Source organism: Leptodactylus fuscus, chromosome 1 (assembly GCF_031893055.1).
Source record: "Leptodactylus fuscus isolate aLepFus1 chromosome 1, aLepFus1.hap2, whole genome shotgun sequence".
NCBI lineage: Eukaryota > Metazoa > Chordata > Amphibia > Anura > Leptodactylidae > Leptodactylus > Leptodactylus fuscus.
The window spans coordinates 71929308-71950482 of NC_134265.1; the positions used below are offsets into that span (position 1 = coordinate 71929308).

Consider the following 21175-nt stretch of genomic DNA (forward strand, 5'->3'; position numbering starts at 1 on the left):
GCAGAGTGTGCACAAGGGTTCAAGCGCACCCTCGGCTCTGATGTAGCAGAGCCGAGGCTGCACAAGGGTTCAAGTGCACCCTCGGCTCTCCTACATCAGAGCCGAGGGTGCGCTTGAACCCTTGTGCAGCCTCGGCTCTGCTACATCAGAGCCGAGGGTGCGCTTGAACCCTTGTGCACACTCTGCTTCATCAAGCTAATAGAATGCATTGGCCAGCACTGATTGGCCAGAGTACGGAATTCGGCCAATCAGCGCTGGCCAATGCATTCTATTAGCCCGATGAAGTAGAGCTGAATGTGTGTGCTAAGCACACACATTCAGCACTGCTTCATCAAGCCAATACAATGCATTAGCCAGTGCTGATTGGCCAGAGTACGGAATTCGGCCAATCAGCGCTGGCTCTGCTGGAGGAGGCGGAGTCTAAGATCGCTCCACACCAGTCTCCATTCAGGTCCGACCTTAGACTCCGCCTCCTCCAGCAGAGCCAGCGCTGATTGGCCGAATTCCGTACTCTGGCCAATCAGCACTGGCTAATGCATTGTATTGGCTTGATGAAGCAGTGCTGAATGTGTGTGCTTAGCACACACATTCAGCTCTACTTCATCGGGCTAATAGAATGCATTGGCCAGCGCTGATTGGCCGAATTCCGTACTCTGGCCAATCAGCACTGGCTAATGCATTGTATTGGCTTGATGAAGCAGTGCTGAATGTGTGTGCTTAGCACACACATTCAGCTCTACTTCATCGGGCTAATAGAATGCATTGGCCAATCAGCGCTGGCCAATGCATTCTATTAGCGTGAACTGAGTTTGCACAGGGGTTCTAGTGCACCCTCGGCTCTGCTACATCAGATTGCTACATCTGATGTAGCAGTGCCGAGTGTGCATCAGATGTGTAGTTGAGCAAAACTGACTCAGCACTGCTAAGTCTGCATTCGCATAGGAATGCATTGGCCAGCCTTCGGCCAATCAGCGCTGGCTCTGCCGGAGGAGGCGGAGTCTAAGGTCGGACCTGAATGGAGACTGGTGTGGAGCGATCTTAGACTCCGCCTCCTCCAGCAGAGCCAGCGCTGATTGGCCGAATTCCGTACTCTGGCCAATCAGCACTGGCTAATGCATTGTATTGGCTTGATGAAGCAGTGCTGAATGTGTGTGCTTAGCACACACATTCAGCTCTACTTCATCGGGCTAATAGAATGCATTGGCCAGCGCTGATTGGCCGAATTCCGTACTCTGGCCAATCAGCACTGGCTAATGCATTGTATTGGCTTGATGAAGCAGTGCTGAATGTGTGTGCTTAGCACACACATTCAGCTCTACTTCATCGGGCTAATAGAATGCATTGGCCAATCAGCGCTGGCCAATGCATTCTATTAGCGTGAACTGAGTTTGCACAGGGGTTCTAGTGCACCCTCGGCTCTGCTACATCAGATTGCTACATCTGATGTAGCAGTGCCGAGTGTGCATCAGATGTGTAGTTGAGCAAAACTGACTCAGCACTGCTAAGTCTGCATTCGCATAGGAATGCATTGGCCAGCCTTCGGCCAATCAGCGCTGGCTCTGCGGGAGGAGGCGGAGTCTAAGGTCGGACCTGAATGGAGACTGGTGTGGAGCTATCTTAGACTCCGCCTCCTCCAGCAGAGCCAGCGCTGATTGGTCGAGTTCCGTACTCTGGCCAATCAGCACTGGCCAATGCATTTCTATGGGGAAAAGTTAGCTTGCGAAAATCGCAAACTGACAGGGATTTCCATGAAATAAAGTGACTTTTATGCCCCCAGACATGCTTCCCCTGCTGTCCCAGTGTCATTCCAGGGTGTTGGTATCATTTCCTGGGGTGTCATAGTGGACTTGGTGACCCTCCAGACACGAATTTGGGTTTCCCCCTTAACGAGTTTATGTTCCCCATAGACTATAATGGGGTTCGAAACCCATTCGAACACTCGAACAGTGAGCGGCTGTTCGAATCGAATTTCGAACCTCGAACATTTTAGTGTTCGCTCATCTCTAATCATAACCTTTGGAAAAAAAACATTACTTTTCTCTCTCCAGCCTTGGTTTCCAGCAGTAGCAGGTCTGGTCTTTGGTCTGCAGGTTCACAGTCAGATCATCCTAGGAGACCACTGCAGCCAATCACTGTCTACAGTCACAAACTAGACATCACAGCAGTCAGGTGCAGTTTGTGAAGGGGTCACTGCTGAGACCTTTGATTGGCTGCAGCGATCATCCAGCATAAATAGGATATCAGTGTTGACCAAGGGAGCCAATGACCTGTATACAGAAGAGCAAAGCTTCCGTCACTAGAAATGGAGGCCTGGGGGTAGTTTTTTTTTCTGTATGTTGATGATCCCTTCTGCAGCCCTGTTAAATAAAAAAAAATTAATCTGACAACCCTTTTTAGTCCTAAACTTGGCTGGTACAACACCTCTTTTATGAAAAGCCTTTATTACATTTATCTTTAGCTGTAATAAAAAAGAAAAGTACCCAGCGCCTCAGTGTCTTAAATTGGAAAAAGATTGAATGCAGTGTCAGCTCCTACCTGGACAACCACCCATGGGTGGTGAGGATAAATGTGAAAAAAAGAAAAAATCCCAGGATGTGTAGAGAGCGACACTGAACTAAGTCCAAGGAGGCAGGAATGGCATCTTCTTCAGGAACGGGGACTTGACACGTCTTCTTCTGGGGGCTGGCTTCAAACTTCTAGGCCTAGGGAGAAGCCGACTGCACATGCCCGCCTGCCACAAGAAAACGGCCGCTTACAATACTGTGTAAGCAGCCATTTTCTTGTGGCCGTTGGGCATGCGCAGTTGGCTTTGCCTGAGGCCTAGAAGTTTGAAGCCAACCCCCAGAAGGAGACGGCGCTGGAGAGTTCTCTTACAGCATTGGGGGCGCCCCCAGTGCTTTTTGAGTGCTAGGGAATGCCCCCAGTGCTGCGAGAGAACTCATTTGCATACCAGCGAAAAACGGTATTTTAACCGAATGGCGTCCCAGAGAAGACATCTAAAGTTAGGAGAAGAATAACCTTTCTTCAAGCTATTCCTATGTGATAGGCAGAAAAAAATGAGTTTAAATGATAGGATCCCTTTAAGCTGCTTTGGATGTATTTGCAGTTAATTTTTGGATAACCCCTTTAAGACCTTGCTCAAGTGCATAACTTTCTGCATAGAGCCAGAACGATTGGCTTTGCTGTAGACGCCTGGTTGACCAATGTCTCTGTATATGATACAATTTTCATATATATATGCCATCAGAATTCTAGTCCTTATCTAACCCAGCAGCAAGAAGTAACAAGTAGGTTTGAGACATTATTAGAGCTGAAGGAATAGACATGGATTTCTGAGAGGCACTAAAAATAGTTTTTATGGTAGTCATAATGAGTGATTTATTGGTCAGAGGACGGTCTCTACCTTGAAGAATACACCGCGTTCCCTATTTATTACACTTTCTTCTCAAATGATGCAAATGTATGCACCCACCCTGCCGTGATATTTAAATGTATTGCCTCTTATATGTTTATATATAAAACCAGAATGTGCCGAGGCAGTTCATAAAACAAGCCCGGCATTCATGAGGAATCTCATCCAATTTTTTTTATTCTAGAAAGAAAAGTATATAATTACATTTGGTTTTGTAGTTCTGTCTATTGTCAATTTAAAGAATTGTGCCTCTGATCTTTATAATGATCTGTAGTATGGAAACATTTCTATATACTGGAGCGTTATTTCAGAGTCACTGAGCCTCTACAAGATCATATTAAACCGTAAAGATTAAAGCCTTCCTCCCACTAAGAATTGTTCATAGATGAAATGGATTTGCAGTGATAAATTGTGAGAGAGGAGAAGCAGATCACCTTTATAATCTCATAGATCATAAATAACACATGGAAACAAATGCGTCTTCACTCGGCATATACACAGCACATGCAGCTTCTCATTCCGACACCTTACAAGAGCAAATGACAATTTCGGTTTCTGGAAGGAAATGTCAAATAAAAATTCAGAACTTTGGCTTAATCTTTCACGCTACTTATTGCTGATGACTTTTTGTGTCATACTTAATATTACTTCAGTACCATACTTGAAGAAAATTCCATTAATGTGCGGCTAATCAATATTCATTTCTCCGTCTTTGGTCTGTTTATGCATACTTCAAAGTGTTCGGCTTCTGGAATAATCGTTAATATGTTAGACATGTGTGAATGATCACCACAAGTTTTAATTCTCTTGATGACTTCTGATTCTCCAGGTTTTTTTTTTTCAGTATCTGCAATCCACAAAGCTGGAGTTGGGTACAAATATTTTTTTGCATGGGTTTCTGGCAGTGCAACTCTACATGCAAAAATGAGTACCTGCTTTCACAATTCAGTAGCATCTTTACCCCCATGCAGGTTATCCTGGAAAGTCACCTAAAATGAGAGGTACAGATAAAGCCACATTCAACTTGAATATGATAACTCATTGCATGGTTATAAATCACAGCAATGCCATTGAAAACAATGGAAAAAAGTTGACTTAATGTTTACTTTATGTATTAAGTCTTGTTAAACTTGGCTACATTTGTACACTTTAAAGGCTTAGGCCTGGTTCAAGTCTACGTTCGGTATTCCGTTTAGAGTATCCACTTGGGAATCCCCTGAATAGAATACCGAACGCATTAAAGAAGCGGTGAGCAATGAAAGCACAAGGATCCCGTAGACTATAATGGGGTCTGTGTGTTTTCCGCGCGATGTCCACACGAATCATGTGAAGAGTAAAGTAGTTTTTGAAGTACATTTGTGTCCGCATGACTTGTGCAGACAGCACACGGAAAATACACAGACCCCCTAATAGTCTATGGGGTCCGCGTGCTTTTTTTTAATGCGTTCAGTATTCCATTCGGGGGGGAGGGGGGTCCCCAAGCGTAATCCCCAAACTGAATACCAAACACATGTGCACCAGGCCTTAGTTTACGTTCTTGTTTTATGTATATCCCCTTCCTGTTCAGCACTATTATGTCGCACTGAGCATATAGTTAATGTTCTGCGTTTTAATAGTACAACGCTATCAGGCCATGGAATATACTCAAACTTAAGTGGCTTAGTCCCTCAGATAATGTGATCTATAGTGAACACAGCATCTCTGGAGCCAGATTTCTGGGATCATTTCAGCCTCTTGGATCCCATTCAATGAGATTGCGTGGTCCAAGTGGTTGCCATGGCCCTATCCCTGGCCTTTGCATATACCGTAGCGATAATATGCAGAAGTATTGCAGTCTATTGCTCTGGAGATCAAGAGAAAATAAAAAAGTAAAGTATAAAAGTTTTGAAAAAAAAAGCTGTACGGCTCTTCAGGCATTTTGATATTTTGTTTTTTGCTATAGCAGTTACTATATGGGCTAATGTTTTAAAATATTTTTTGGCCCCTTCCCTAGGGGGTTTGATCAAGCAGACTGCAATACTACGGTATTTCAGTGTATGGGAAAATTGTTAGGTTTGTTTTAACGTCTGCCTGAGGCAGGGCTTACTATAAACCTAGTATTGACAGATCTGGGAGCCTTCAAAAGGCTTCTGGCTACCATAGTAACTTCATTGTATCTTGTCACTGTAGAACCATTAAGTTGTTTAAAGTAAAAGTAACAACAAAGAGGCATTGGAGGTGTTAATGGTCCGTGATTGGAGTGTAATTGTGTAAAATAGCAGATTGTAAGTCAGCAGAGACCTGCCAGCTAAAGACCCAACATCTGCCGCAAGTGTATAGCAGATGTTGGGAAGGGGTTAAAGAAAACACACAACCTATAAATAATTGCTTAGGCTGGGTTCACACTACCACCGCTGTCCACCCCAGGGTTTTCATCGTAAACCCCGGGGAAACTGGACAGGGAACGGCTTGGCGGTGGTTAGCTTTAAAACCCATTCATTTCTGGTGATTGCCGGTGTACGTATGCGGACTCTCTGCCTTGAAACCGTTTTTTTGTGCACAGACACAAAGTCCTACATGACTGAGAGAGTGCCTGGCACCGTGGACAGTATGGTGAGCAGTGGATAACACTGCTGCCTTGTCCTGGTTTCAAATCCAACCAAGGAATTTCTGTTCTTCCGGTGTGTGATTGGTTTCCCTGGGTACTCTGGTTTGCTTCCACTCTCAAAAATCATACTGATACGGAATTTAGATTGTGAGCCATACGTGGGTCAGTGGGTAATGACAACGCCTGTAAAGTACTGTGGAATATGTTGGCACTATTTAAGCAATGGAAATATATATTTGTTTTCTTTTTCCTATTTTTTATGTTGTTTTTAAGGTCTTTGTTTCTAAGTGTTCTAGTGCTGCAACTCCGTTTTGTGCCAGTGTGAACTGGATTTATCAGCAATGTATGAATCTTGTATGACTGTGGGTAATTGAGTATTACAATGACAGATCATACAGTATAAACTGGAATTGCTATACAGAAAAATAAACCTACAGTACAAGGACCAGTTACTGATATTTTACCAGCTGCTTCACATTTTCTTTTTGGCCACGCTGAAAGAAAAAAAAAAAAAAATCACAAGTTGTAGAGTTATTCATGTGCTGCTGTTAATCTAAGGGTAAATTCAATTCCTTTCCAACACATTTTTGTTTCCTAGGGACCTGGCAGCACGAAACTGTCTTGTAGGTGAAAATAATGTATTGAAAATCAGTGACTTTGGCATGTCTCGTCAGGAGGATGATGGAATATATTCATCATCTGGTTTGAAACAGATTCCTATCAAATGGACAGCCCCAGAAGCCCTCAATTATGGTAAGACTTATTATTGTTTATTTTTTAAAAAAAATTGTAAAATTTGTTAATGTCAATTAGTATATTTTTATTGCGTTTTGTCTATAATATGACTTATTCACTTCTCAAATGAGTTTTTACAAAAGTCAATAATGCATGTGTATCCCTGATATATTCACAGAAAGGAGATAGACCTATCCTCCCAGGAGTCTCCTTTCTGTGAATCTATTGACAATAGGAAATACCAATAGTGTGTGAGCAGTGAAATATGTATCCCTGATATAGCTTGTTGGCGTTCAAGAACAAGGTAGCCTAACACCCCTCTTGTTAATGGATGGCTATTCTCTATGCTCCTTTGGTTGCGAGGCAGATTTATTAATACTGTCTTAATCTTAAAATGGCTTACAACTAGGCTAAATACATGTATGACATTTATTACTGTATATTATGGATGATCAGATGACAGTGCCAAAACTGAACCTCACAGTGATCAGTTGATGTGGCTGCTGAAAGTAGTTCTGCTCCTATTTAAGTGAATGGGATCGGGGTTGCAACTCCAAGCACCTCCACTACAATGTATGGCGCGCCGCACACTAAAAATATTTGTGCGCTATAGTCGGTGACACCTTGTAGCTGCAGCCCCATTTCCATTCCCTTGACAAATAGGTAAGCATAAAACGTAATTTTCTATACAATTGAATTGTTGTACTTGTATTTTGCTTATTTTTGTTATATTCAGAAAATGATCTGATTTGATTTGATGATCAGAGGATGAGGATAGTATGTAACATGTCATTGTTTTAGGTTTTAAAGGGATTCTACCACTAAAACACATTTTTTTTTCTAGTTACCACGTCGGAATAGCCTTTAAAAAGGCTATTCGTCTCTTACCTGTGGAAGTGCTCTCCGCCGCGCCGTTCGTTCAAAATACCGGTTTGTACCGGTATGCTAATTAGTTCTCTCGCAGCGATGGGGGCGTCCCCATCGCAGGAGCAGCGATGGGGGCGTCCCCATTGCAGCTCGAAAACTGACCGCAGCGCCGCCTCTCTGGTCTTCGGTGTCCTCCCCTTGCTTCTTCAGCGTACTGTCAGACGCCTGCGCAGTACGCTCTGTTCGGCGAAGATTGCCGAACGTACTGCGCATGCGCGAAATTGCGGTCCCAGCCATAGTGCGGGCACCGCACTTTCGCGCATGCGCAGTACGTTCGGCAATCTTCGCCGAACAGAGAGCATACTGTGCAGGCGTCCGACAGACGCTGAAGAGGCAAGGGGAGGATACAGAAGACCAGAGAGGCGGCGCTGCGGTCGGTTTTCGAGCTGCAATGGGGACGCCCCCATCGCTGCGAGAGAACTAATTAGCATACCGTTACAAACCGGTATTGTGAACGAACAGCACGGCGGAGAGCACTTCCATAGGTAAGAGACAAATAGCCTTTTTAAAGGCTATTCCGACGTGGTGACTAGAAAAAAAAGTGTTTTAGTGGTAGAATCCCTTTAAAGGGATCCTAACTTTCAAACACTTTTTTCTGAGTAACACGTTGGAATAGTCTTGAGAGAGGCTATTTTTCTCCCACCTTTCCTTGTCTTCTCTGCACCGCCGTTCCGTAGAAATCCCGGTTTTTGTCGGTATGCAAATGAGTTCTATTGCAGCACTGGGGGTGGGCCCCAGCGCTCATACAGCACTGGGGACGTCCCCAATGCTGCGAGAGAACGCTCTCCAGCGCCACCTCCATCTTCTTCAGCACCATTGGGGACGCCCCCAGTGCTGTTTGAGCACTGGGGCCCTCCCCCTGTTCTGCAAGAAATCTCATTTGCATACCGACAAAATCCGGGATTTCAAGTGAACGGCAGCGCGGAGAAGACAACAAGGTAGGAGAAGAATAGCCTTTCTTAAGGCTATTCCGACATATTACTCAGAAAAAAAAGCGTTTGTATGATAGGATCCCTTTAACAATATGTTCTTCCTGGTTGCCCTCAAAGGGCTGATTATAACAGTAGTAATGTACAAATATAACTACTCCTGAGTCCTTAATAAATCACTTAACTGTTAAGGAGAAGTAACTTTTATACACGTCTAAAATCTTGGCCCTTCAAGGTACCCTGTGAGGCTGTAGTTGGCCCCAGTCAAAATAAGTTTGAAACCCCTGATTTAGAGCATTAGACGCTCCATTGTTGGCTTTACTTAGATTAGCCTTGCCTCATTGTCAAAGCAAGGCACAATGGCTGATGTGGACCTATTAATAATTTTGTTGCATCTCTGAAAGTCCAGGGGCCAGAATCTGAAATCAGAACAGTCAGTTGCATCCTATTATTTGCGTAGCTCATGGTTAATTTCTCAGTTCTGTCTCCTCCCTCCCACTAACAAGAGGGATGAGCACAGAGTATACAGCTAAAAAGTGACAAATTTATGCATGAAAATGTTCTGGCACAGAAATGTATCACTTTTCTATGCCAGAAAAGTAAAAGTAGAGACAACAATACATTTCCTTTAAAATTTCTGGAAACACTTCATAAATGTCGCACAAAAAAATTGCTGAGTGGTGGATTTGCTTAGCCAATGTGTTATATAATATAAGATATAATATAAGGGTATTTTCACACTGAGGAAAAGGTGGCGGAAACCTTTTCCGCCTCGTGAACATTCCGCATGACTAGCTGCGATGGGATGCCAATGCAAGATCGGCTTTCCGTAGTGGCATCCCACTCCTGATTAGACCCGAATGAATGGGTCTAAACAGGAGCATGTCTCAAGCCGCGGATGCTTCGGCTGAGTTAGCTGCAGAATCCGCAGCAAGATAGGGCATGTCGCTTCTTTTTTCTGCTACTAGCTAGCGGGGAAAAAACGGAATGGCTTTTTTTGAAGTCAGTGGGAGCCATTTTTGCAGGCGGTTCCGTGTTAAAAGCCACCTGCAAAAAAATCTGTGTGAACACAATGGGGATAAAAGTTTGGAGAGATGTCTTATATAAACCTTTAACAGACTACCTTAATTGATATGACTGAATTCTGCTTATTAGTGCTGTGAATGGAAAAAAATTCAGTGCATTATTTCCAGAAGCTGCGCCAATCCTACTACAGAAGTTGTCTGGTATTGACAGTAGTCTCAGTGGCTTGGTTTTGCTTAGTCCTTATTCTTTAACTTGTCCTCTCTGTAACTTAATGAAAACTTCCTGTCCACTGTGCTTGAATAATAGGCAAATCAAGAAATTTTCTGACTTCAAGGCTGAGGCCCCATGTTGTGTAAAAGCAGCTTTTTGTGTTGCTTATGTGTTTTTTGAGCCAAAGCCAAGAATGGCTACAAAAGGAATGGAAAATATCTAGGGAGTTCTTATATTTCTTCCCTTCTGCTCAATCCACTCCTTGCTTCGGCTCAAAAAACTGTAGCAAAATCTGCAACAACAAAAAAAAACTCCTGTTTCTGCAAAGTGGGGCTAAAGGAGCTTTAGTTTAACTTTAAAAAAAATCTCAGTGAGTCTTTGCAGATTGGCTGATCATTGGCCTAAAGCCGCAGGTCTTCTCAAACATTGATACTTTCGGTCAAGTAAATATACTTAACTCGCCAGGTCTTCTTTTAGCATACATAAGTTGGCCTTTGTGGATGGAACTATTTATTAAAGTAATTGCGTGCAAAAATCAATAATTTTTGCCAAAAAAAACCAAAAACTGTATATGGCCAGCTTTAAAGACTTCATATTGATGGCCTATCCAACACTCCCAATGATTAGTTGCTCTTGGCACAGAGTGCAGAGTTAGAAGTAGCTTGCTCCATACACCATGTAGTGGCTGTGCTGCGCTATTGCATCTCAGCTCAAATTCAGTTGAATTGATGCTGAGCTTCAACAGCTATTACAGTTTGACAGAGATCCACTGTCAATATAAGATTATTGGGGTTTCGGACTCCCAGCACCCCTACCAATTTTATATTAACAACATATTTCGAGGATAGAATATCAATATAAAATCTTGAACTTTTGAGTATATTTATGGGATTCTGTTTCCTCCACACATTATCACGCAGGAGTAAAGATATTATATTTGTATTCCGACAGTTTATGTAACCTTGTAAGAAAACCTTCACAGTACAAAATAATGAATTCAATGGAGAGAAAGTAATGTTGAGACCAACCTCATTTAGGTTCATTTGTCTTTGATGAATTTCTCTCTGTTTTTAAACTTCTGCTTAATCCACCTTATGTCTATACAATCAGCACAATCAGGCGAAGTAGCCGAAATGAGCCGCACCCATGTAAATCATGCCCGGGGCAATCATGGGCAGCACACTCCACAAACACTTGGAAGAGACTGTTAATTCTCTGCACTGCTCATTTTTGCAAATAATAAAAATCGCCAAATCTAATGACGATCACTTGACACCGCTCTTCTGTTTTCTGATTGTTAAACTAATCTGAAGAGCTCGAGCTATAAGTATTCCGCTCCAGCTCATTAGCGTATCCTCATGTTAAAACCAAGCCTGGCAACAAGGACGAGACATTCAGAAACCAGATTTTTCAGGGAACATCTTGCAGGATAAGGTGTTCTTTAGTTAAGCTATTCATTCATATAAAGTGTTTGATGCCACCGGCTCTAATGTATTTTCATAAGTAATAGTGCTTTCGCTCAGTTGCTCAGCAGATTTGTAAAATATGTTAGGAATATATCGTTGGTTAACAAGAAGGTGCCTGCTGTAACAATGATTATTTTATTTATTCCAAAAAAAGTGCCGCACTGTGGTTTGTCTGCAGATATTACTGTACGTACAAGTGTTTTTAGCTCAGCTTGTACTGTCTCGAGAAACCTAATTACATTTAACATATATACGAACGGAATGACTTTAGTGAAAAGTGTTAAATTACAACATGCCAAAGTTTGAAGTGAGTGGGTAAGCAGACAAGAAAACGAATGTTACCTCCAACCGCACAATGAATGGCCTTAATTATGGTCTATTAAACTCCTAAACGAATTTAGCGCAGCTGGAAAAGATAGTTAAGGTGCACATTGCGTCCGCTGACGTCAAGACTGTTAACATGCTGCTGCTACAACTTCAATAATCACAAAATGGGTTAAATGAAGTTTTCTGTAGTGCCACCCTACTATGGCTGTCCCATAATAAGATGGTTTTGAGTAGCCATGAAAATGGTGTTTTATGGCTGAATGGCTATAAAGCTTGGTTTATGTGCACCTTTGCCCAAAATGTACTTTAGATCGGGCAGACCACATACATTTAATCTGGAGTGGTCCTAAGCTACACAGTTACCGGTTCCAGATTGCACTGATTTTAGAGTCGTCAGCGTTGATGGATATCGGGGCCTGGTGCTGCTCAGGGGTTTTGTAGGTGGCGGGTGTAAGATGTAGGAATCAGAGAGACACATTATTGGTCGACTGCTTTCTTTTTGACAAGGTTTCAGATTCTTAAAAAATGGTTTGCTGCTTGCTAATGAACCTCCCTCAGATAAAGACCAGCATAGAACGGTGTTGAGAGTTTTATTATATGAAAGGTTGAATTTTGAGGTAAAGGGTTGACTTCAGGCTTTTCATGATAAATGGAGGTGCTTGTTTGAACAGCTGAACCCCGAGGATATGATGATAGTGTGAATAATCTTTTTTCTAATTCCCCCTCCTGTGCCACTGTGGAGTGAGTTGGACACTGGGGCTTCTTGTTATAGAGAATATTTAGTTTTAGATTTGTATTTTTATATAAAACAGTGCAAAAAACAAACCCCAAAGTGGTGCCCCCTCCCCTTTGTTTTGTTTTTTTCTCTCTGTCCCTTTTCCTATCCTATCTACCCTCACGCTTTCTTCCCTGCTTCTTGCTCCTGAGTCAGGAGTCCTGACCTCTTTCCCTCCCCCTTCCCTTGTGCTCCTTCTGGTGCAGGAGCACTGATGTGTACCCATCTTTTTGATAACTGAATGTACCAAATTGCTACTTTGCCATGTAGAAAAGCTCAGTCCCAATGTTCTTTATTTACAAGTGTATTGATATTTCATTCTGCCTATTGGTGCTAAGTGGCATCCTGTATTTATTTTTCTGTTTGAAGGTTTTCGTTTGGCTGTTTATTGAGAAATTTAAATAAAGAATTTATTTTAAAAAAGTTTAAAAAACAAACTTATCTTTAGACGTCGGTATGGCCTTTTGCCCACCTAGCTGCTGAAGCAAATTATAATATTCTGTCCCAGTAGACGTTTCACAGTTTACTTGCTTTAGCCCTTGCATTTTATTTCTATGGCATAACTAGCTATGGCATGGGAGACCCTGCAAAAATAATTCACAAAAATATCCTGAAATTGTAAGCCTGCTTTTGTATTCTGATTACAATATTTCATTATAGCTAAATATCTTTAATAATATTTATTGTTCTAATTATTATAATTATCATTATTATTTATTTACCTCACTGTGCCAGTCGGTCACTGTTAGTATTATATCTACCTGTATATTTTGTGTATTGTATGTAAACCCCCAAATGTAAAGCACCATGGAATTAATGGTGCTATATAAATAAACAATAATAATAATAATATTTACAACTTGCATTCATATAAATTATTTCATGTGCCCAGCCTGTTTCAATTCTTTATTGCTGCCCTGGAAGCTGGAAATTTCTTGGCCCTACTCAGACATGCGATCTAACAGCTTAGGCCTAATTCACATGTATATGGAAAACAACCATATGACGACCATTTTTTGTGTAAATTTGCAGTTTTCACAGATCCGTTTTTTAGACTCAAGTCTGCGATGGATCTGTGATTATGGGTGCTCCACAGGTAAAACTCACCTTGGAAAACTATTTCATCTGTTTTTGACAACCTTTTTTTATCACGTTTATGTGAACATAGCTGCAAAAGGTGAAAACGTGATATTCTTATGAATCACAACTCGATTTAGTTAAAAGGGTATTCCCATGTCAAGGATCCTATCTATACTGGCAGCTTATGTAAATTGAAGACTTGTCCTAAATACATTGTTTTCGAAATGCTGCTTTGTTTTCCTGCTATGTGAACTTATTTCTCCTATTGTTTACACAGCGTTACCCTAACCACGGATCTGTGAGATAGGACAAGTGACACCACTCACTGCTCTGCTGGCAGGACAATCCGTTCAGCTAATTGCAGTTTGCTGATAAAGCTGAGTCTGTTATCTGTCTGTGTAAACACACTGATAAAACTGAGTCCGTTCTCTACAAGAATGTGCATATTATCTGATCTGCATAAGTTATTGATACTTCATAGTTTCCTATTCAGCAAGCTGGGGAAGGGGGGGATACAGGAAGTGAGAAGAAGAGAAACAGGGAGATGGGAAAACCCCTTTATCCCCCTTCCCAACATCCGCCATACTATTACGGCGGATGGCGGGAGCTTGGAAGCTTAGACACCGGGTCTCTACTGTTTTATACAGTAGACATCCAGCGCTAATGCCCACGGTTGGTGCTCACACCATCGTATGCATTGACCCCTCCGGCGTCTCGGTCAAAGCTGACCGAGGTGCCATTTTCCTGGGTTCAGGATCCCATTGCCATGACAGCGGGGAGCCTTGTGAAGGATTCTCGGCCTGTCATTCACTGGATTCTATTGTAGGCTAATCTATGTAGCCTGCAATAGAATTCCCGGTATTTTGCAATGCATTAGCATTGTAATGCAGTGCATTAATAATCAGACCCCCTAGGGGTTCTAATAAATGCATAAACAAAAAAATTTTAAAAAGTAAAAAAAAATTAAAAATATGAAAAATAATAAAAATTCAAATCACCCCCCATTCCCTAGAACACTTATAAAAGTACTGAAATACTGTGAAACACATACATGTTAGGTATCCCTTTATCCGAAAACGCCCATTCTACAAATCTATAAAAAAAAAATATTCCGTATGGTAAACACCATAGCGGGAAAAATAGTCAAAAGTGCCAAACCGCAGAACACATTTTTATAGAGAAAAATGCTTGTAAAAAAATAAGATTGGCAGATTAAATATTACTGTGTGAGGAACAATTCCAGATATCATATTCTTTAATGGAAAGAGTCCTTTCCAACCTCTAATAGCTCATACTTGTTTCAGTGCTAGATCTATGATATGTCTTCAAGCGGTGCCTCACTTTACATCATGAATTAGATCCAGAGCCATCATTGACAAAAGGAAACTGAAAAATCTATGGAAAACATGTTATTTTGCTCTGAAGTTGCAATGAAATATACTACAATCCATGGTATTATACTAGATACCAGATGTATAAGAAAATGTTCCATTCAATTCAGGATTCCTGGGAGTTTTTATCAGCACTGGTGACAAGCGCTTATTTTCCTCTCTATACTGCACTACATTGATGTTGGCTAATAAAATACAGAACTAAAAAGAGGTGATAACAATAAGCACATAGCTGATTCATGGTTTGTTCCAGCCAAAACCGTACCGCTCGCCTTCTAACATCGCCTGGTCTCTCACTATCATCATCTTTCTGCTGCAGCAATGACATCCCAACACAGGGACCTGTGACTGGTGCATCAGGTTACAGACTGAGCAGTCTCTGCGTCAAGATGTCATCACTGCATCAGGAAATCTCTACTGGTGGTTTACACACACACACACACACACACACACACACACCTCATCACAAACTACTCCTGTAATCTGACAGCTGCTGTGGTTCCTTACTCATCCCTTAACTACTTTGATTTAGATGACTATGGATTTTTTTTTCTAATTTTATTATTATATTTCGTTATGGTTTTTTTTTTTTGTTTCTTTGTAAATTAACACTGCAAATTTAACCAGATCAGAATTCAGAATAAGGGGAAAAATGTAATTAGGCTTCTCCATTTAGAAAAGGCAGTAAATGGACTTGTGTGCAAATTGGTATGCAAAAGCTGCACAAAGGCATTCCTGCTGCACTCTGTCTTCACAGCGCTTCATGCAACTTTGCTATGATGATAATAAGTAGAGGCAGTAAAGTACTGTACCACCAAAGGAAATTAGCAGCACAGCAGGAGGCCGGGGATAATGTTCAGCACTCACAATGCTGGAAATCTGTAGAAAGTTTAATGCAAAAAAGTCTGTACAAGTCACAAAGGATGAAAACTTTCTGTGCAGTTTAAAGCCGGATTAGTAATCTAGCATTTTTATGTCTGCTGATTGTGCTACATTTTAGCTGTAATTTACATAATGACCTTGTATGCGGTTTTATATAAAAGGGGAAGCTGTAACTATGAATGGTATAAACTATGTATGTATGCACTTTTGAGAGAATTGCTAAAATTCATGTCTAATCTGAGGTCAGTTAGTACTATAAACTGCATGTATGTAAATCTCTCTCAAAAGTTGTTCTTTACTAATCTGGATACATTTTGTTAAACAGATAGATAGAGAGATAGATAGCTAGATAGATAGATAGATAGATAGATAGATAGATAGATAGATAGATAGATATGGTATATATTATTAAATATTATAAGATAGATATTAAATATTAAGATAAAAACAAACCAAGCACATAAGAGGGAAAAACTAAATATAGTTTTGAGACACATAGTATGTTCCCAAAGTAGGGTCCTACATCCAAAATCGTGCCTATACCACAAACTAATAGAGAAAAAACAAAGAAATAGGTATACAGATACTCAAAATAGTCAGGTCAAAAATAGACCAAAACTGGTAATAAGGAATATACAAACTTTAATAGTATCACATTAAAAAGTTATACGAAATATATGATGAGAGTAACACACAGATAAATGTACAAAAAAGAGCACAGCAAAGAGTCCAATACTGCCCAGGATAGTTATTAAATGTAATTAAACGTGAGTGGTAAACAGAATATATATATACCACATGGACCAGCAAGGTAAGCTAAAGCATAAGGCCAGATTATACAAATGCTACCAGAAGGAGCCAAATGTATCCTTTAGTATATATAGTGCAATAAGGCAAAAGCGCAATTAAGCTAAAAGTAAAATAATATAACAACATGTAAGCATTGAGTACTTTTAGACAAGAAAAAATGGCCACAAAGTAGATTGTAAGAGACTTAATCAGCGGCAGCAGAGGTTACACAGCAGGTCTGTCATATTAATAAATGGAAGTACAGCTTACCCATGATATAAACCACGTAAGCAGAAGTAGGGGGGCAATAAGAGGAACCGCCGGCTCGCAACTGACGCGCGCGTTTCGGCACGCCTGCCTTCGTCAGTTTGCGACCTGGTCCCAAACCTCAACTACATTCAGCCAGTGTGCCGTGATTGAGATGTAGCATCCCTGGCCGCATGTACTTGTCTACGCGTCGGTGGTCAAGGGGAACTTTGTGCAAAGCGCAGAACTTAGGGCCGACTGATGTTATGGGACACGTGCTGGTGCAAGGCTCAACTCACCCTAAGGGCCAAAAACACTGCTGGTGTATTTTGTTCTGTTCCAAAGGACTCTGTGTTTAGTTTTGGATCAGTTGCAGCTCCAGAACATGCCTTGGAAGGCAAGGTTTCCTTTAGTGGCTCCATCTCAGCAGGATGATGATGATGATGAAGCTTGGTTAAATCTGGTGTCGGATCTACATCTGAAGTACTGGAGCATGTTGTTTGGACTATTAACACCTGATTAGAACCCTGTAGGGGTAATATAGAGTCTGATATTAGAGGACCATTACCGGTAGTAGTGGTTGCAGCCAATTCTCCACCTTTGTGGTCCTCTAAATAAAAGTTGACTTGATGCCAAAATGTTATCAATTTCCCAATCAAGGTCAATGTCTGGGTCCTCAGTCCAATCCACTGCATCAATCCCACACAATGAGAGTGATGGTTCTGGAACCACCGTTATAGGGGCTAACAATTTTAAAGGGGCTAACACTCTGCAAGGCTCAACTCACCCAATGGGCAAAAAACTCTGCTGGTGCAAGGTTGAACTAAGTTAAAGGGCCTAAAACTCTGCTGATAGCTCAGCTAATGGTCCTCTAACTTAATTTGGAAGGGCTCACGTTAAGGGCCAGAAAAGTGAATTTTGGAAGGTCTTACCATATCACACACACACATCCACACACATCCACAATGACAGTTCAGGATGGCTACTGTTGGATTTCTCATTGCCTATTCCATCTGTGGTTGTCATGGGTAACGTGATTTAATGGGGTGCTTGTTAATGTTTCTTTAGCTTAAATTTGGGTTTCTGTCCATCCATTTGGGGAAGAAAGAAGGTTTCCAGGTATTTTCCCACTTTGATAGAGGTTTTTTTGAGTGTGGAAAGTGTGTAGTTGATAGGCTGTGATGGTGGGGTAAAACTGTGACTTGGGCTTGTTAGATGCCCCCAGGCATGCTTCCCCTGCTGTCCCAGTTGCATTCCAGAGGTGTTGTCATCATTTGATGGGGTGTCATAGTGGACTTGGTGACCCTCCTGAGTCGAATGATGGGTTCCCCTGAAACAAAGCATTTTTCCCCCTTAGACTATAATGGGTTTGATATTCATTGGAATAGTCGAATATTGAGCGGCTATTCGAAACGAATATCGAATATTTTACTGTTCGCTCATCTCTAATTATTATATATTATTAAATTAAATATTATATGATAGATAGATAAAGATAGATAGAGAGAGAGATATATTGATATCACTCCCATGGACTTCAGCGAGGGTTGTGTACATATAGTATATATGTATTGCACTCCATCATGTTATGAGTATTGGCAAGTTCACAATTTATTCCATTATGAAGTGGAGAGAAGCTCAGGATTGATAGCTCTGCTTTGTGAAAACCAGAGCGTCCTCCCCTGCATTTTATTTATTTTATTTATTTTTTAATTCTTTGTTTAAATGTTGCTTGTGAGCCCCTTAGAACCCAGAACTGCACCGCTGTAAGGCTACAGTGCTAACCGCTGAGCCGCCGTGTTGCCCCCTATTTTAATTTTTATTCTCTTGCTGTTATTTTCTATTACAGGACGATATAGTTCTGAAAGTGATGTGTGGAGCTTTGGTATTCTTCTGTGGGAAACGTTCAGTTTAGGAGTGTGTCCTTATCCAGGAATGACCAATCAGCAAGCTCGCGAGCAAGTAGAAAAAGGTAATATACTGTCAGTTTCACCCTGGCATGAAAAGAAGTGGACTGTTATCCATTGTGTGGTGCTGTATTAAATGAGAATAGCAGATGTGTTATGTAGTATGCTTTGGGTGTTTTTATTAACTGGTTGTTTAAAGCATTTTCCTGTATTTTACGTTGTTGACCTACTTTACAGAGGATCATACTTTTGGAGCCCCCACCATTCAGCAGAATGAAGGGATTTCAATAGCAACAGCGTCTGGTATTGCCATTCAGCCATATTCATTTAAATGGGCAGAGTAGAGTTCCAGACTCTGCTTCGATACTCGGGCCGGGTTCACATCTGCGCCCCGGCCTCCATTATGCTGGTTTCCGTTTCCTGCCCGAAACTGGGCAGGAGACGGAAACCTTCAGTCAGTTTTCAAACCCATTCATTTGAATGAGTTGGGAAACTGTCCGGCCGTGAGCTCCGGGGAGCGTTTTGTGCTCTCTACGGTGAAGCCGTTTTTTTTTTTAATTGGAGACAAAGCCGGAATACAGGACTTTGTGTCCGGTTAAAAAAAATACGGTTTCGCCGAGGAGAGCACAAAACGCTCCCTGGCGCTCACGGCCAGACACAGTCTGTCGGGTTTCCGTCTTCTGTCTGCAGAAAACGGAAACCCGACTGACTGAGATCGGGCACAGATGTGAACGAGCCCTCACATAAATTGTGCAGAGTCTAGTACAGTAAAGGTACTATAGTACTTATCCCTTTACTCTGCTGAATGGTGGTTGTCTAGGAGGTTGTATCTCTGCCAGTCTCACATTAATGTTGCATCTTTAGGTCAGGCTGTCAAAGCCTAGATTCTCTTTGATAAAGACTTGTAATAATATAATACAATAGATTTGACAAAGAAAATTTGGATGAAGCGACCAAATGAAAGATTAAAAACAATAGTGAACAGGATTTGCTGGAGAGACTCCCACTGTACCAGAATTGGCACTTCCTTAGCTCACGTAAATAACCAATAAAGAGTGTTTTTGCATTGTGCTGCCATGGTACAAGGTTCCTCTATAAGGCCATAGTAAAACACTGCAGCTAATCATAAATCTGTATATACATCTGCTGTTGATTTATTTAGTATTTACTGAATTCTAGAAAATTCATGTTTCTACAGCACTACATTTAGTTTGCATTATACTTTGTATTACCTTTTGTAACCCATTGATATTTTCTGTGTACAACAATGACATGTTCCCTTGTTTCCTTGTCATTCATTTCACTTGCAGGTTATCGAATGTCTGCTCCACAGAAGTGCCCGGAGGAAGTTTTTAAAATCATGCAGTGGTGTTGGGAATATAAGCCAGAAAATCGCCCGAAGTTTATTGAGATGCAGAAAGAGCTTTCTTCAATCAAGAAGAAAATGACATAGTACCAAACCCACTGATGGACACTTACCTTGTAGCATAGTAGTTCTGTTTGGTATATTTGTTAAACACACTGCCTTTACCAAATACTGCCGTCATCTTGTCTAGTGAATCTGCATGTGCCTTTTTACTGAACAGCATCATGGCTAACACATTGTTCCCTTTATGTATTAATGTCATGGTGTGCTGCACAGAATTTATACCTTAGGCTCTGAAACTTCTTGTATCTTTGGAGAATTGTTCCTAAATTCTCTATATATCATCCTCTTGACACCTTGTAAGAGATAATGGAGTTTTCACTGTAGACAATGGCACACAATCGGTTGAACACATCCATTATTGAACATTGTGAAACTTTTCTAGTTTTTTACATCGTACTTTTTTTGCGGAAATTTCACATCCTGTTATAGATACAGTATAGTTAGTACTTTTAGGCCAAACATAACCTTAAAAATCCTAATTATTTGTGCACTTTTTCTTTTAGAAGCAATATCTTTGGTTAATCCAAATCATTTGAGAAAACCTAAAATTAAAATATATGCAAGATTGAAAACAATTTCTATCTGCGATAAATCACACGTTTTCTACATATAATAGATAAGCTTTCTTCCCTCCGATTTCCAGACTGTTATTGGTTATAATTCTTTTTTCTATGTTTTCCAAAAGTGACAGCAAGAAGTACAGAGGTCGTCCTGTAAGAGTTGCCAATAGAGATGAGCGAATTTTTCCAAAATTAGATTCGGCTGAATTTGCTGAATTTTCAAATTCGATTCTATCTGAATTATTTTGCTTCAAATCACTTTAAAAAACTTTCATGTATAGTGGTATAAAACACTGTACCTTGCATGATTTTTAGTGATGTCCCACTAGGTGACCTGAACCAGCGATGCACTGATCGCTGCTGGTTCAGCACTATAGACTGCAATACACATGTATAGAGGAAGTCAGCCTATAAAGACACACAGGCTGACTTTGTCACTTTTGGGCAGGATCAACCAGGTACTGGGGGCTACTAGCAGCCTGGGGTCACTGGCCAGA

The 21175-nt window shown here is 41.1% G+C and overlaps 1 protein-coding gene across 1 annotated transcript in view; it reads left to right on the plus strand.

Moving 5' to 3' along the window:
• FER (FER tyrosine kinase) overlaps nucleotides 1-20566 on the plus strand; it is a 192562-nt gene extending 171996 nt beyond the window's left edge. Inside the window, exons 18-20 of the mRNA XM_075272244.1 lie at nucleotides 6598-6752; nucleotides 18632-18754; nucleotides 20000-20566. Of these exons, the coding sequence (XP_075128345.1) occupies nucleotides 6598-6752; nucleotides 18632-18754; nucleotides 20000-20142 (421 nt within the window). The 3' untranslated portion in view covers nucleotides 20143-20566. The remainder of the gene's footprint in view (nucleotides 1-6597; nucleotides 6753-18631; nucleotides 18755-19999) is intronic.
• The last annotated feature ends 609 nt before the right edge of the window (nucleotides 20567-21175 follow it).